General features: G+C 35.8%; 1 protein-coding gene across 1 annotated transcript in view; it reads left to right on the forward strand.

The window, feature by feature from the left end:
* CAMKMT (calmodulin-lysine N-methyltransferase) overlaps positions 1–12,980 on the forward strand; it is a 406,766-nt gene that overhangs the window by 22,269 nt on the left and 371,517 nt on the right. The window contains exon 3 of the mRNA XM_025353820.1: positions 5,355–5,419. Within this exon, the coding sequence (XP_025209605.1) occupies positions 5,355–5,419 (65 nt within the window). The remainder of the gene's footprint in view (positions 1–5,354; positions 5,420–12,980) is intronic.

Here is a 12,980-nt window from a genome sequence, read left to right on the forward strand (position 1 = left end):
TTTTGCAGCTATTGTAAAAAGGGTTGAGTTCTTTATTTGATTCTCCACTTGGTCGCTGTTGGTGTATAGAAGAACTACTGATTTGTGTACGTTAATCTTGTATTTGGAAACTTTGCTGAATTCTTGTATCAGTTCTAGGAGCTTACTGGAGGAGTCTTTAGGGTTTTCAAGGTAAATGATCATATCATCAGCAAACAGTGACAATTTGACTTCCTCTTTACTGATTTGGATGCCCTTTATTTCTTTCTCTTGTGATCACTCTGGCTAGGACTTATGTTGAAGAGGAGTGGTAAAAGTGGGCATCCTTATCTTGTTCCTGTTCTCAGAGGGACTGCTTTCAGCTTTTCCCCATTCAGTATTATATTGGCTGTGGGTTTGTCATAGATGGCTTTTATTACATTAAGGAATGTTCCTTGTATGCCAATTTTGCTGAGAGTTTTAATCATAAAGGGATGCTGGATTTTGTCGAATGCTTTTTCTGCATCTATTGAGATGATCATGTGATTTTTGTTTTTAATTCTGTCTATGTGGTATATCACATTTATTGACTTACATATGTTAAGGCATCCCTGCATTCCTGGTGTGAAACCCACTTGATCATGGTGGATTATCTTTTTGATATGTTATTGGATTCGGTTAACTGGTATTTTGTTAAGGATTTTAACATTTGTGTTCATCAAGGATATCAGTCTGTAGTTTTCTTTTTTGGTTATGTCTGTCCCTGGTTTTGGTATTAGAGTGATGCTGGCTTCATAGAATGAATTAGGGAGGGTTTCTTCTTTCTTTATCTTGTGGAATCGTGTCAAAAGGATTGGTACCAATTCTTCTTTGAATGTCTGGTAGAATTCTGCTGTGAATGCATCTGGTCCTGGACTTTTTTTTATTGGTAATTTAAAAATTACCATTTCAATCTCGCTGCTTGTTATTGGTCTGTTCAGGGTATCTAATTCTCATGCTTTACTGACTGGGCTAGCTGGGTGCCTCAGGGTATCTAATTTTTCCTGATTTAAGCTAGGAGAGTTATATTTTTCTAGGAATTTATCAGTCTTTTCTAGGTTTTCTACTTTGTGTGCATAAATGTAGTAGCCTTGAATAATCTTTTCTATTTCAGTGGTGTCAGTTGCAATATCTCCTGTTTCCTAGTGAGGTTATTTGGATTTTCTTTCTTTTTTTCTTGGTTAATCTTGCTAATGGTCTATCAATTTTATTTATCTTTTCAAAGAACCAGCTTTTTGTTTCATTTGTCTTTTGTATTTTGTAGTTGTTGTTTCAATTTCATTTAGTTCTGCTCTGATCTTGGTTATTTTCTTTCTTCTGCTGTGTTTGGGTTTGGTTTATTCTTGTTTCTCTAGTTCCTTGAGGTGTGACCTTAGAATGTCAGTTTGTGCTCTTTCAGTCTTTTTGATGTAGGCGTTTAGGGCTATGAACTTTCCTCTTAGCATCACCTTTGCTGTATCCCAGAGATTTTGATAGGTTGTGTCATTATTGTTATTCAGTTTGAATAATTTAATTTTCGTCTTGATTTCATTTTTGACCCAGTGCTCATTTAGGAGCAGGTTATTTAATTTTCATCTATTTGCATGGTTTTGAAGGTCCCTTTTGGAGTTGATTTCCAGTTTTATTCCACTGTAGTCTGAGAGAAAGTTTGATATAATTCCAGTTTTCTTAAATGTATTGAGGCTCGTTTTATGGCCTATCGTATGGTCTGTCTTGGAGAAAGTTCCATGTGCTGTTGCATAAAATGTTTATTCTGCAGTCGTTGCACGAAATGTTCTGTATATATCTGTTAAGTCCATTTGTTCCAAGGTATAGTTTAAATCTATTGTTTCTTTGTTGACTTTCTGTCTTGATGACCTGTCTAGTGCTATCACTGGAGTATTGAAGTCCCCTACTATTATTGTGTTGCTGTCTATCTCATTTCTTTGGCATTAGTAATTGTTTTATAAATTTGTGAGCTCCAGTGTTAGGTATATATATGTTTAGGATTGTGATATTTTCCTGTTGGACAAGGCCTTTTACCATTATATAATATCCTTCTTTGTCTCTTTTAACTGCTGTTGCTTTAAGGTTTATTTTGTCTGATGTAAGAATAGCTACCCCTGCTAGTTTTTGGTATCCATTTGCATGAAATGCCTTTTTCCACCCCTTTAAGTTAAGTATGAGTCCTTATGTGTTAGATGAGTCTCCTGAAGGCAGCAGATAGTTCGTTGGTGAGTTCTTATCTATTTTGTGGTTCTGCGTCTTTTAAGTGGAGCATTTAGGCAGTTTACATTCATTGTTAGTAGTGAAATGTGAGATACCCTTGCATTCATTGTACTCGTAGTTGCCTGAGTACTTTGGTTTCTTTTGTTTTTGCTTTTTCACTTGTATTTTTGTTTTATAGGTCCTATGTGATTTATGCTTTAAAGAGGTTCTACTTTGATGTGTTTCCAGGATTTGTTTCAAGATTTAGAGCTCTTTTTAGCAGTTCTTGTGGTGGTGGGTTGGTAATGGCAAATTCTCTCAATATTTGTTTGTCTAAAAAAGGCTGCAATTTCCTTCATATATGATACCTACATATATGATGCCTAGTTTCACTGGATACAAAATTCTTGGCTGGTAATTGTTTTGTTTGAGGAGGCTGAAGATAGGGCCCCAGTCCCTTCCGCATTGTAGGGTTTCTGCTGATAAATCTGCTGTTGATCTGATAGGGTTTTCTTTATAGGTTACCTGGTGCTTTTGTCTCAGAGCTCTTAAGATTCTTTCCGGCCGGGCGCGGTGGCTCAAGCCTGTAATCCCAGCACTTTGGGAGGCTGAGATGGGCGGATCATGAGGTCAGGAGATCGAGACCATGCTGGCTAACACGGTGAAACCCCGTCTCTACTAAAAAATACAAAAAATTAGCCGGGCGAAGTGGCGGGCGCCTGTGGTCCCAGCTACTCGGGAGGCTGAGGCGGGAGAATGGCGTGAACCCGGGAGGCGGAGCTTGCAGTGAGCTGAGATCCGGCCACTGCACTCCAGCCTGGGCGACAGAGCGAGACTCCGTCTCCAAAAAAACAAAAAAAAAAACAAAAAACAAAAAACAAAAAAGATTCTTTCCTCCATCTTAACTTTGGATAATCTGATGGCAATGTGCCTAGGTGATGATCCTTTTGTGATGAATTTCCCAGAGCTTGAGCTTCTTGTAGTTGAATGTCTAGGTCTTTAGCAAGACTGGGGAAATTTTCCTTGATTATTCCCCCAAATATGTTTTCCAAGCTTCTTCCTCAGGAACACCGATTATTCTTCAGTTTGGTCGTTTAACATAATCCTAGACTTCTTGAAGGCTTTGTTCATATTTTCTTATTCTTTTTCTGTTTGTCTTTGTTGGATTGGGTTAATTCTGAGATCTTGTTTTTGAGCTCGGAATTTCTTTCTTCTACTTATTCAATTCTATTGCTGAGACTTTCCAGAGCATTTCACATTTCTAAAAGTGTGTCTGAGGTTTCCTGATGTTTTGACTGTTTTTTCTTTATGCTATCTATTTCCTTGAATATTTCTCCCTTCACTTCTTATATTTTTCTTTTGGATTTGCTTGCATTGGGCTTTGCCTTTCTCTGGTGCCTTCCTGATTAGTTTAATAACTAACTTCCTGAATTCTTTTTCAGGTAAATCAGGGATTTCTTCTTGGTCTGGATCCATTGCTGGTGAACTAGTGTGATTTTTTGGGGGTATTAATGAGCCTTGTTTAGTCACATTAACGGGATTGTTTTTCTGGTTCCTTCTCATTTGGGTAGGCTCCGTCAGAGGGAAGGTCTAGGGCTGAAGGCTGTTGTTCAGATTCTTTTGTCCCACTGGGTGTTCCCTTGATGTAGTACTCTTCTCCCCTTTTTCCTCTGGATGTGGCTTCCTTCCTATGAGCAGAACTGCTGTGATTGTTGTCTCTCCTGGGTTCAAGCTACCCAGTGAGTCTACCTGGCCCTGAGCTGGTACTGGGGGTTGTCTGCACAGAGTCTTGTGATGTGAACTGTCTATGGGTCTCTTAGCTGTGAATATCAGCACCTGTTCTGGTGGAGGTGGCGGGGCAGGGGAGTACAATGGAGTCTGTGAGGGTTCTTAGCTTTGGTGGTTAATGCTCTATTTTTGTGCCGGTTGGCCTCCTGCTGGGAGGTGGTGCTTTCCATAGAACATCAACTGTAGTAGTATGGAGAGGAACTGGCGGTGGGTGGGGCCCTAGACCTCCCAAGAAGGCCCTTTGCCTTCAGCTATCAGGGTAGGTAGGGAAGGACCATCAGGTAGGGGCAGGGCTAGGCATGTGTGAGCTCAGACACTCCTTGGTTGGGTCTTGCTGTAGCTGCTGCTGTGGCGGATGGGGGTGAAATTCCCAATACCCCCTCTTCTTATAAAGAAACCAGTCACGTTGCTTTAGGGCCCACCCTAATGACCCTATTTTAACTAAATTACCTTTAAAAGTCCTATCTCTAAATATAGTCACCTTTTGAGGTGCCAGGGTTAGGGCTTCAGCATAAGAATTTGGGGGAAGTAGGAGGCACACTTCAGTCCATAATTCTATATATCATTTATGACAAATTGTAAATGACAAAGTGAATGTTGAAGTAAATGTTTATGAATTATCAATGGTTATTATAAACTTTTATAACATTCTAAAGAACTCCAGCTGGGAGAGAATGTAGAGGATTGTAGATAGATTAGCACTAATTTGTTTTTTCCCTGAGAAACTCAGACTCTATGACCTATTGCACAATTGATTCTATTTGTATATAACAAAGAGTATTTTTCATAGGTATTAATCAAATATCAATGTCAAGTCAAATATTTAAGAGTTAAGTGAAGAGGGATTAGAATTAAAGGTGTTGGAATTCAGATTAGTGGGCAAAAGATACAAAAACTTTGCTCACTGACATTCATAACTGCCTGTAGATGGAACAGCAGACCTGAAGATTGGCTAGTTCTTTGTGACTGAAGTTCTGAATTTTTTGTGCTGTTATAGAGTAAATTTATGTATTGTTGAGTGTGGTTCTGGAAGGTGATGATTTTTCAACTTGAAGATTCTCTATATTGTGTGGGTTTTTTGGCTTTAAAAAGGTTAAGAACTTCCCTTTATATAATGAAAACACTACAAGTAAATATTATTTGTTAGTACTTTAAGATGTAGATTTATCATTTAAAAAGTCTTTATGTTAAATATTCTGAGGACCATACTGTTTTTCTTTTCCTTCTCCCTCTAGTGGGCAGAAAATATTCTTAAAATATAGCATGGAATAATTTATTGCTGTTGGATGTATCATAATATACAGTCTCAGTCTCAGCTTTTTTGAAAACTAAAAATGTTAACTTTTCAGAATCATTAAAGCAAACGCTTTACTTCTTTCTAGGCATAATAGTGGATCCTTGAATGTTGAAGATGTCCTTACCAGCTTTGACAATACAGGAAATGTTTGTAAGTTACACATTCACTCTATATAAATATATTTAGTGTTTTACAAAGTGAATTTATAGTTGATGTTTTCTTCTCACTAATATTTTTTATGCTCACTAAATGTATGCATATATATAAAATAGAAAGTTTTACTGTCTTCAGCTGAAAAATATGTCTTTTATAAGGTACACCGACAAAATGGGATACTGCAGTTTTTACACTTTGCAGGTGTGTGTGTGTGTGTGTGTGTGTGAGAGAGAGAGAGAGAGAGAAAATGTAGGTCAGAAAGGACACTGGACACTGAAGTACTGTCCCTTTTATTTTTGTTTACATTTTGACCTCAGTGAATTCAATAGTGGGGCTGTTTCTTCTTTCTTTGCTTTGTTTTGGGTGCTTTCTTTGCCATTTCTTGCTTGTTTACTTTCGCTGTAGAATAAACCCAGAACATATTTTTCTTGATGCTACTATACATTAATACCAGAGTGCTTTTGTTTGACGCAGTATTACTATATTATAGAATACATTGCCTTTTCATCCAAGCTTCTGATTAAGTGGTGATAGATTTGTCCACTGAGAAAATCACTTAAATATTTCTTATAATTCTTGTAATTAATTTCATGTGATGAAAGAAATCAGCCAAGAATACCTTTATGTCACTGAGTTAAACAGAATACCATCATAAGAGCTATGGACTTTTTATGTTTTTTGTATAGGACATTTCTCTTAAGATAGTGAATTGTCAATGAAATATGACCATTTTAAATGTGAAAATAGTACTTATACTCTTTTTCTCAAAGAAAATTTCGGAAAAGTTAACTATTGTCTGAATTTAGGTAGTGTCTTTGGCTTAACAATGCAGCTTTATCAAATGAATAGATTTGCGTAGAATTATGTTCAGTAATACTCAAAAGTACTTTTGTTCTTATGTCCACATTATGATAAGCTTTTGATTTTATAGAAAAATGCTTGTGATTCACTAAGGAATCTATAAATGTCCTTAAATTATCCTAAATACCTAAAATAATATAGGTTTCTTTTTCATGGATAGTGACAGATGTGCCTTTTTAAAAATTTTCTTTCTTTTTTTAATTTTCCAAACACCAACTTGAACCAGAATGCCTTTTAGTTTCTCCATGTTGGCATTTAGTGAATTCTTTCCCACTTAGGCATATCTCACATTTTTATTAGGTCTAGGCAAGGACTGGGCAAAGCATATCAATGATGGTTGAGGATACATACTCTTTTAGTTCTGGGGTAATGTTAAATATCATTAAGTCAGCCTTACACGTATGTAATTTCAGAAAATGATTCTAGAATGTTAAATGTGGAATTTCTGATTCAGTAATGTAAAAGTCAAGTATTGTTCCCAGTTGACTCAGTATGAAATAGGGCCCCTAGCTGGCAGCATTATGTAAAATAAAAATAATTTCCTAAAGGCATCGATTATTATTTTAGGCATGCATAACTGTCTTATCCTTCTCTAACATTTTTTCCCATCAACTTGTTCCATACCCCGTGTTGTTGTTGCATGAACAAACGGAAAGGTTGCATATTAAGGGTGTTTTTTTTATTGTTGTCTGTTGTTTGGTAGAAAGGTTTAAGACTTTGGAATGATACCCACCTGCATTTGACTTTTGGCTCTGAAATTCATCTTAAGCAATTTGTGTCATCTCTATGAACCTCAACTGTTTTCATCTTTTAGGACTGGCTATATTATAAAGAAAGTACGTAACATACCGCATGGCTCAGAGTTGATATTCAATAAATGGAAGCTATTAATTATTAGTGGCGATGAGTACCTATATAACCTCTTTTGTTTTTTTTCTAATAAAGAAGATAATATTATTAGGGTTATTCTGTTTTATACTATTTTAATTGAACTAACAAGGCAGAAAAATTAGATAAAATTAGCAAAATAGCTGTTTATTAAAATGCCTCATTATAAATATTGTCTTAAAAACCTGAATATATTGTTAAGTGATAGAAGTGGTGACAAAAATAAGACCTATTAAAATATGTTGGTTTGTGTACTTTTTATGTTTACTCTTTTTATTTTAATGGAAAAATCTATATGTTTCATTTAATGATAAATTGGTAAAGTCCTGTTCCAATAAAGTAAATATTGATTATTTTATATAATCTTGGACATAAAGTAACCATGGACTGAAAAAGTAATTTTTCACTTCATGCCTCAAAAATTTGATTTTCTTATGCCAATAGTGATATTGGGTTTGTGACTAGAAAACCCAGCAGAGGGCGCCACAATCATAATTCTTTGTCATAGCCCAATATAATTAGGATAAATATCTCAAATAATAACCCTAAGCTTTTACCATGTCGACATATGAAGATGTGTCTAAATATTTCTATTTGATTTATTTCTAATCTAATCTATTCAGTAATTCAAAAATACAAAAAAATAGATTTTTCCTGGCTGATTTTTTAGTTTAATTTTTTAAAATAACAGTTTAATTTTTCTACTTCTAGCTTTAAATAAAGAAGTACTTTTGATAGAGAGCTAAAGTTCCATACAAGAGTATCAGTTTGGAAATCACCACCATGGTAGTACATTAAAGGACAATTAGAATGAGGAAAAAAGTTTCTAATAGATGAGAGAACCAATAGATGGAATTATCTATTTATTTTAGGAATTTGTTTCTAGGTTAATAATGCTTCCTAGTAATAGAAAAAACAGCTTAATTAAAACATTTTCTAGTCACAAAAACCTGATATGTGTAGATAAAGTAAAAACGGTATGGTCATGGTTTAGTAGAACCATTAATTTCAATTTTAAATTCATTTTGAAAATCAGGGAATGGTTGTATTCATTGTAAATTTTCAAAGATGAAAATATCAGTCTTACCTTCTGAATTGGTTTATGCTCTAAGTGAAAAGACATGGAAAAATCTCTTTAATTTTGGAAAATAAATGAAACCTCTAGATAGCTTATTTCCTATTAGAAAAGATAATTTTTTTGTACTTACTTTTTTTGTTTAGAAGTTTTGTGATTGTAAATGTATGAATTGCAAAGTGTTTTATATTTTTGAGGTAACTTTTCATTGCCTGAATTTCTTTGAATGTTGTGGGAAGAAATTAAGAGGAATCTCGTACAGAATGAATCACTTCTGCGTATTGATTTATTGCTGTGTGATATACAACCCCAACCTTCTTTTTATGTGTTTATATTTACTATGGTGGAAAACAAACCATTTTGAAAGTGCTTACCTTTAACTAGGAATAGGTATGTATATTTCATTCTTTGGTTTCTACTACTTGAGAACCTACTTTCTTTTGAGATATCAAAACTTCTTGGTCAGGAGGTTGTATCTACTATTGATTCATTGTGCCTGGAAAGACATGCTGGCAGGCTACCTAGGGAAAAGTATAGGATGACATATTTCACCTCAGATGAGGTACTGGCTGCTTCTGTGTTTCCTTTGATATGTCGCTCGGATACCTTGGATAACAAGGGAGTGCTCTATAAGCATTGTAGCAAATTTCTTGCTTCTGCTTTTTCTGTGGGCACGGGCTCCTTTCTAGCTAGTCCTCTGACCTCTGGTCAAAGAAGCTGCACCATGCTGTCTCTTCCAAAATCATTTTCCTTTTCTCCAAAGTCATTTCTTTCCACTACTGAAAGGAATTTTTACAAATGTAATTCTCCACAGTGCTTACTTGATCCAAATTTGGATATCATAGTATCTAATATAACTATTTGTTGTTTATAACATCTCATCTTATGCTTGGGTCTGTAATAGATTCATTTGAACATTTTTAGCACATCCTTCATTTAGTAGTATGAACAGAAGTGTTAGTACTTCATATAATTTATTATAAACTATGTATAATATAATGTATATAATCCTGTAAAGTATAGGAGGTCAGTAGTTAGATCATTTCAATAATTATCATTGTGAAACAGGATTCCTGGCAAATGTTGCAGCTTAAGTCTGGGGGATGTATTGGTAAAATTTCTCTACTATTCTTTGAAAAAAATTTTTTTTCCTGGTTGAGCTCCATGGCAGGACCCTGTGGTAGTTGGTGTCGCTTTATCTCCTGGAGGAATTTGTAGACCCTCTGCCATATATTACTCCACATGTGACAATGATGATTTTTTTTTTCCCCAGTGAATTCTAAGACTGACCGGATTTTTTTTTTTTTTTGAAATGAAATTTCACTCTTGTCCCCCAGGCTGGAGTGCAATGGTGCATTCGCGGCTTACTGCAACCTCTGCCTCCTAGGTTCAAGTGATTTTCCTGCCTCAGCCTCCCAAGTAGCGGGGATTACAGGCGCCTGCCACCATGTCCAGCTAATTTTTGTATTTTTCGTAGAGACGGAGTTTCACCATGTTGGCCAGGCTGGCCTCCAACTCCTGACCTCAGGTGATTTACCCACCACAGCCTCCCAAACTGCTGGGATTACAGGCATGAGCAACTGTGCCTGGCCTGACCAGGATTTTTAATGCACACAGCTATAGACTTTGCTTCCTAGTCGTCTGATAGCAGGATCTGTTTGTCTGTTTGTGATGTATCTAAAACTGATCTCTTTTGGGGTAGTATCAGTTATTATTGAAAGAGAGACTCATTAAAATAAAAGCCAGGTGTGGTAGTATGTTCGGGTAGTCCCAGCTACTCAGAAGGCTAAGGCTGGATGATTGCTTGAGCCCAAGAATTTGAGGCAAGCCTGGGCAATATAGCAAGACTTTTTCTGTAAAAAAAGAAAATCAAATATTTATCTTTCTGGTTTTTCTAGAGGAAAAAAAATTATATGTTTTCACTTTTTACTTGTATTTAGGAAGCCAAAGGTAATAGTTTATTTGGAAATATGGTCTAAATTTTTAGTTTTTCTGTTTCATTGTTGTTAGGTTATAAAGTTAGGGTTTGGAGTGTTGGTGAAATTATCAAAGCTTCAAGAGTGTCAGCTTGGATTTTCGAATGTTATTCTTATTCAAATAAAGATGTCTATATATGTAGTGCATATATATGTATATATGTATAAGTAGATATATAATGCATATATGTAGTATATGTGTACACATATGCATTATATATCTACATATACATATATGCATTGTATATCTATATTTATATACAGATATGTACATGTACACAGTAAAGTAGTTTGATTAAAAAATGAAAAAGTTGGGTTTTTATGGGTCATTGCTCTGTTTTTAATGTAGAGTGGTTATGGAAGGTACATGGGGTATAAAGTTCAGGTTTTAGCTCTGCTGGTTATTAGCTATGTAATTGTAGACAAGTCTTTGTACAAGTCTTAATCCCTTATGTAAAATTGAATAGGAAGCAATAACTACTTTATAGTGAGGTGAACATAATATTAGATAATGTGAAAGTACAAAGTAAACTGTAAATAATATTTGCATTTTTTATGGTTAGTAATAATATCATCTGTCTCATTCTTGAGTTTCAGTACCTTTGTTATCGGAAAATAATACAAGATAGAAGATGTTTTTGATGTGTGCCATTCTGCTTTAATATCGTACATTATTTTGTTATGTGAAAACAGTGTAAAGCTACATAATTAAAATAGCGTGGCATTATTGCAGAAATACACATATAAATCAATGTTTTAGAATAAAGGGTTCACAAAGACCTAAATATATGTGACTTAACATATGATGAAGATACAATTTCAGTAAGAGAGGAAAGGATGGATTCTTCAATAAATAGTATTGGGACCATTGCCTACGAATTTAGGAAACTAATAAAGCTGACTCCCTCCTATATACTATATGCCAAAATAAATTTAATATGGGTTAAGTATTTAATTAAAAGTCATAACACTCTTAGATATTTCAGATGAATAATTTTAATCTATTGAAATCAAGAAGGTCCTTCTAGGTGTGAGTTAAACACCATGAATGTAAAGATTAATAGATTGACTAAATTAAGATTTAAAGCCCATTTATTCAAAAAGCAACATCAAAAAAGTTGAAATACAAATTACACACTGGCAATTATTATTTATGACATATATTCACATGAAGATGTATTTTCTTTATTTTGTAAAGAGCTCTCACAAATCCATAACAAAAAGACAATCTGAAAACCTGTAAGATAGAGAAAAACATAGCCAAAAAATTAAGAAGAGGTGTTTCACAAAAGAAATAGCAATGTTCTATAAGTACATCAAGTGGTTTTTTACTAGGAATTGAGGGAGTGAATTTTAAAAGTGAGATAATTTTTGCTTATCAGGTTGGCGAAGATGAAAGAAGTTAAGCAGTAACCAGTACGTTGTAGGGAACTGGGTATTCTCATACACTATTGGTGGGGAGGAGGTAAAAATAATTCTGCTTTTCCAGAGGCAGTCTGATTGTATCTTTCATAATTTTAAATATCCTCATCTTTCAATGAATAATTCCCCTTCTAAAAAAAGAAAAAAAGAATGAAACCAGGAGGGGCGCAGTGGCTCACACCTGTAACCCCAGAACTTTGGGAAGCCAAGGTGGGTGGATCACTTGAGGCCAGGAGTTCGAGACCAGCCTGGCCAACATAGTGAAACCCCGTCTCTACGAAAAATGCAAAAATTAGCCAGGCTTTGTACTCAGTTTGGAAGTTAAAGAGTAGTTTTTCAAATGAAAATAGCATTATTTTTTTCCAGTTATAAAAGGAATACACGCCAATCCCTCCCAGGTTCAAGGGATTCTCTCTGCCTCAGCCTTCCCAGTAGCTGGGATTACAGGCACCTGCCACCACGCCCGGCTAATTTTTGTAATTTTTAGTAGAGACAGGGTTTCGCCATGGTTTTTTGTTTGTTTGTTTTTTGACACATTATCTCGCCGTGTTGCCCAGGCTGGAGTGCAGTGGCATGATCTCAGCTCACTGCAACCTCTGCCTCCCGGGTTCAAGCAATTGCCTCCCAGGTTCAAGCAATTCTCCTGCCTCGGCCTCCTGAGTAGCTGGAATTGCAAATTACAATGTGTCAAAAAACAAACAAACAAAAAACCATGGCGAAACCCCGTCTCTACTAAAAATTACAAAAATTAGCCGGCCGTGGTGGCAGGTGCCTGTAATCCCAGCTACTGGGAAGGCTGAGGCAGAGAGAATCGCTTGAACCTGGGAGGGATTGGCGTATATTCCTTTTATAACTGGAAAAAAATAATGCTATTTTCATTTGAAAAACTACTCTTTAATTTCCAAACTGAGTATTTTTTTTTTTTTTTTTTTGACTGAAAGCTATGATAAAATCTCAAATTGCTTAGGACAGCATTGTGAAAAAAAGGAGCAATTCATTTTACCAGTGAAAAAGTATACAATATTGACTGGGCACAGTGGCTTACGCCTGCAATCCCAGCACTTTGGGAGGCCAAGGTGGGCGGATCACAAGGTCAGGAGATCGAGACCATCCTGGCCGACATGGTGAAACCCCATTCCTACTAAAAATAACAAAAATTAGCTGGGCGTGGTGTCATGTGCCTGTAGTCCCAGCTACTCGGGTGGCTGAGGCAGGAGAATCGCTTGAACCCAGGAGGCGGAGGTTGCAGTGAGCCGAGATTGTGCCACTGCCCTTCAGCCTGGGTGACAGAGCGAGACTCCATCTCAAAAAAAGAAAAGAAAAAGTATACAAT

Source organism: Theropithecus gelada, chromosome 13 (assembly GCF_003255815.1).
Source record: "Theropithecus gelada isolate Dixy chromosome 13, Tgel_1.0, whole genome shotgun sequence".
NCBI lineage: Eukaryota > Metazoa > Chordata > Mammalia > Primates > Cercopithecidae > Theropithecus > Theropithecus gelada.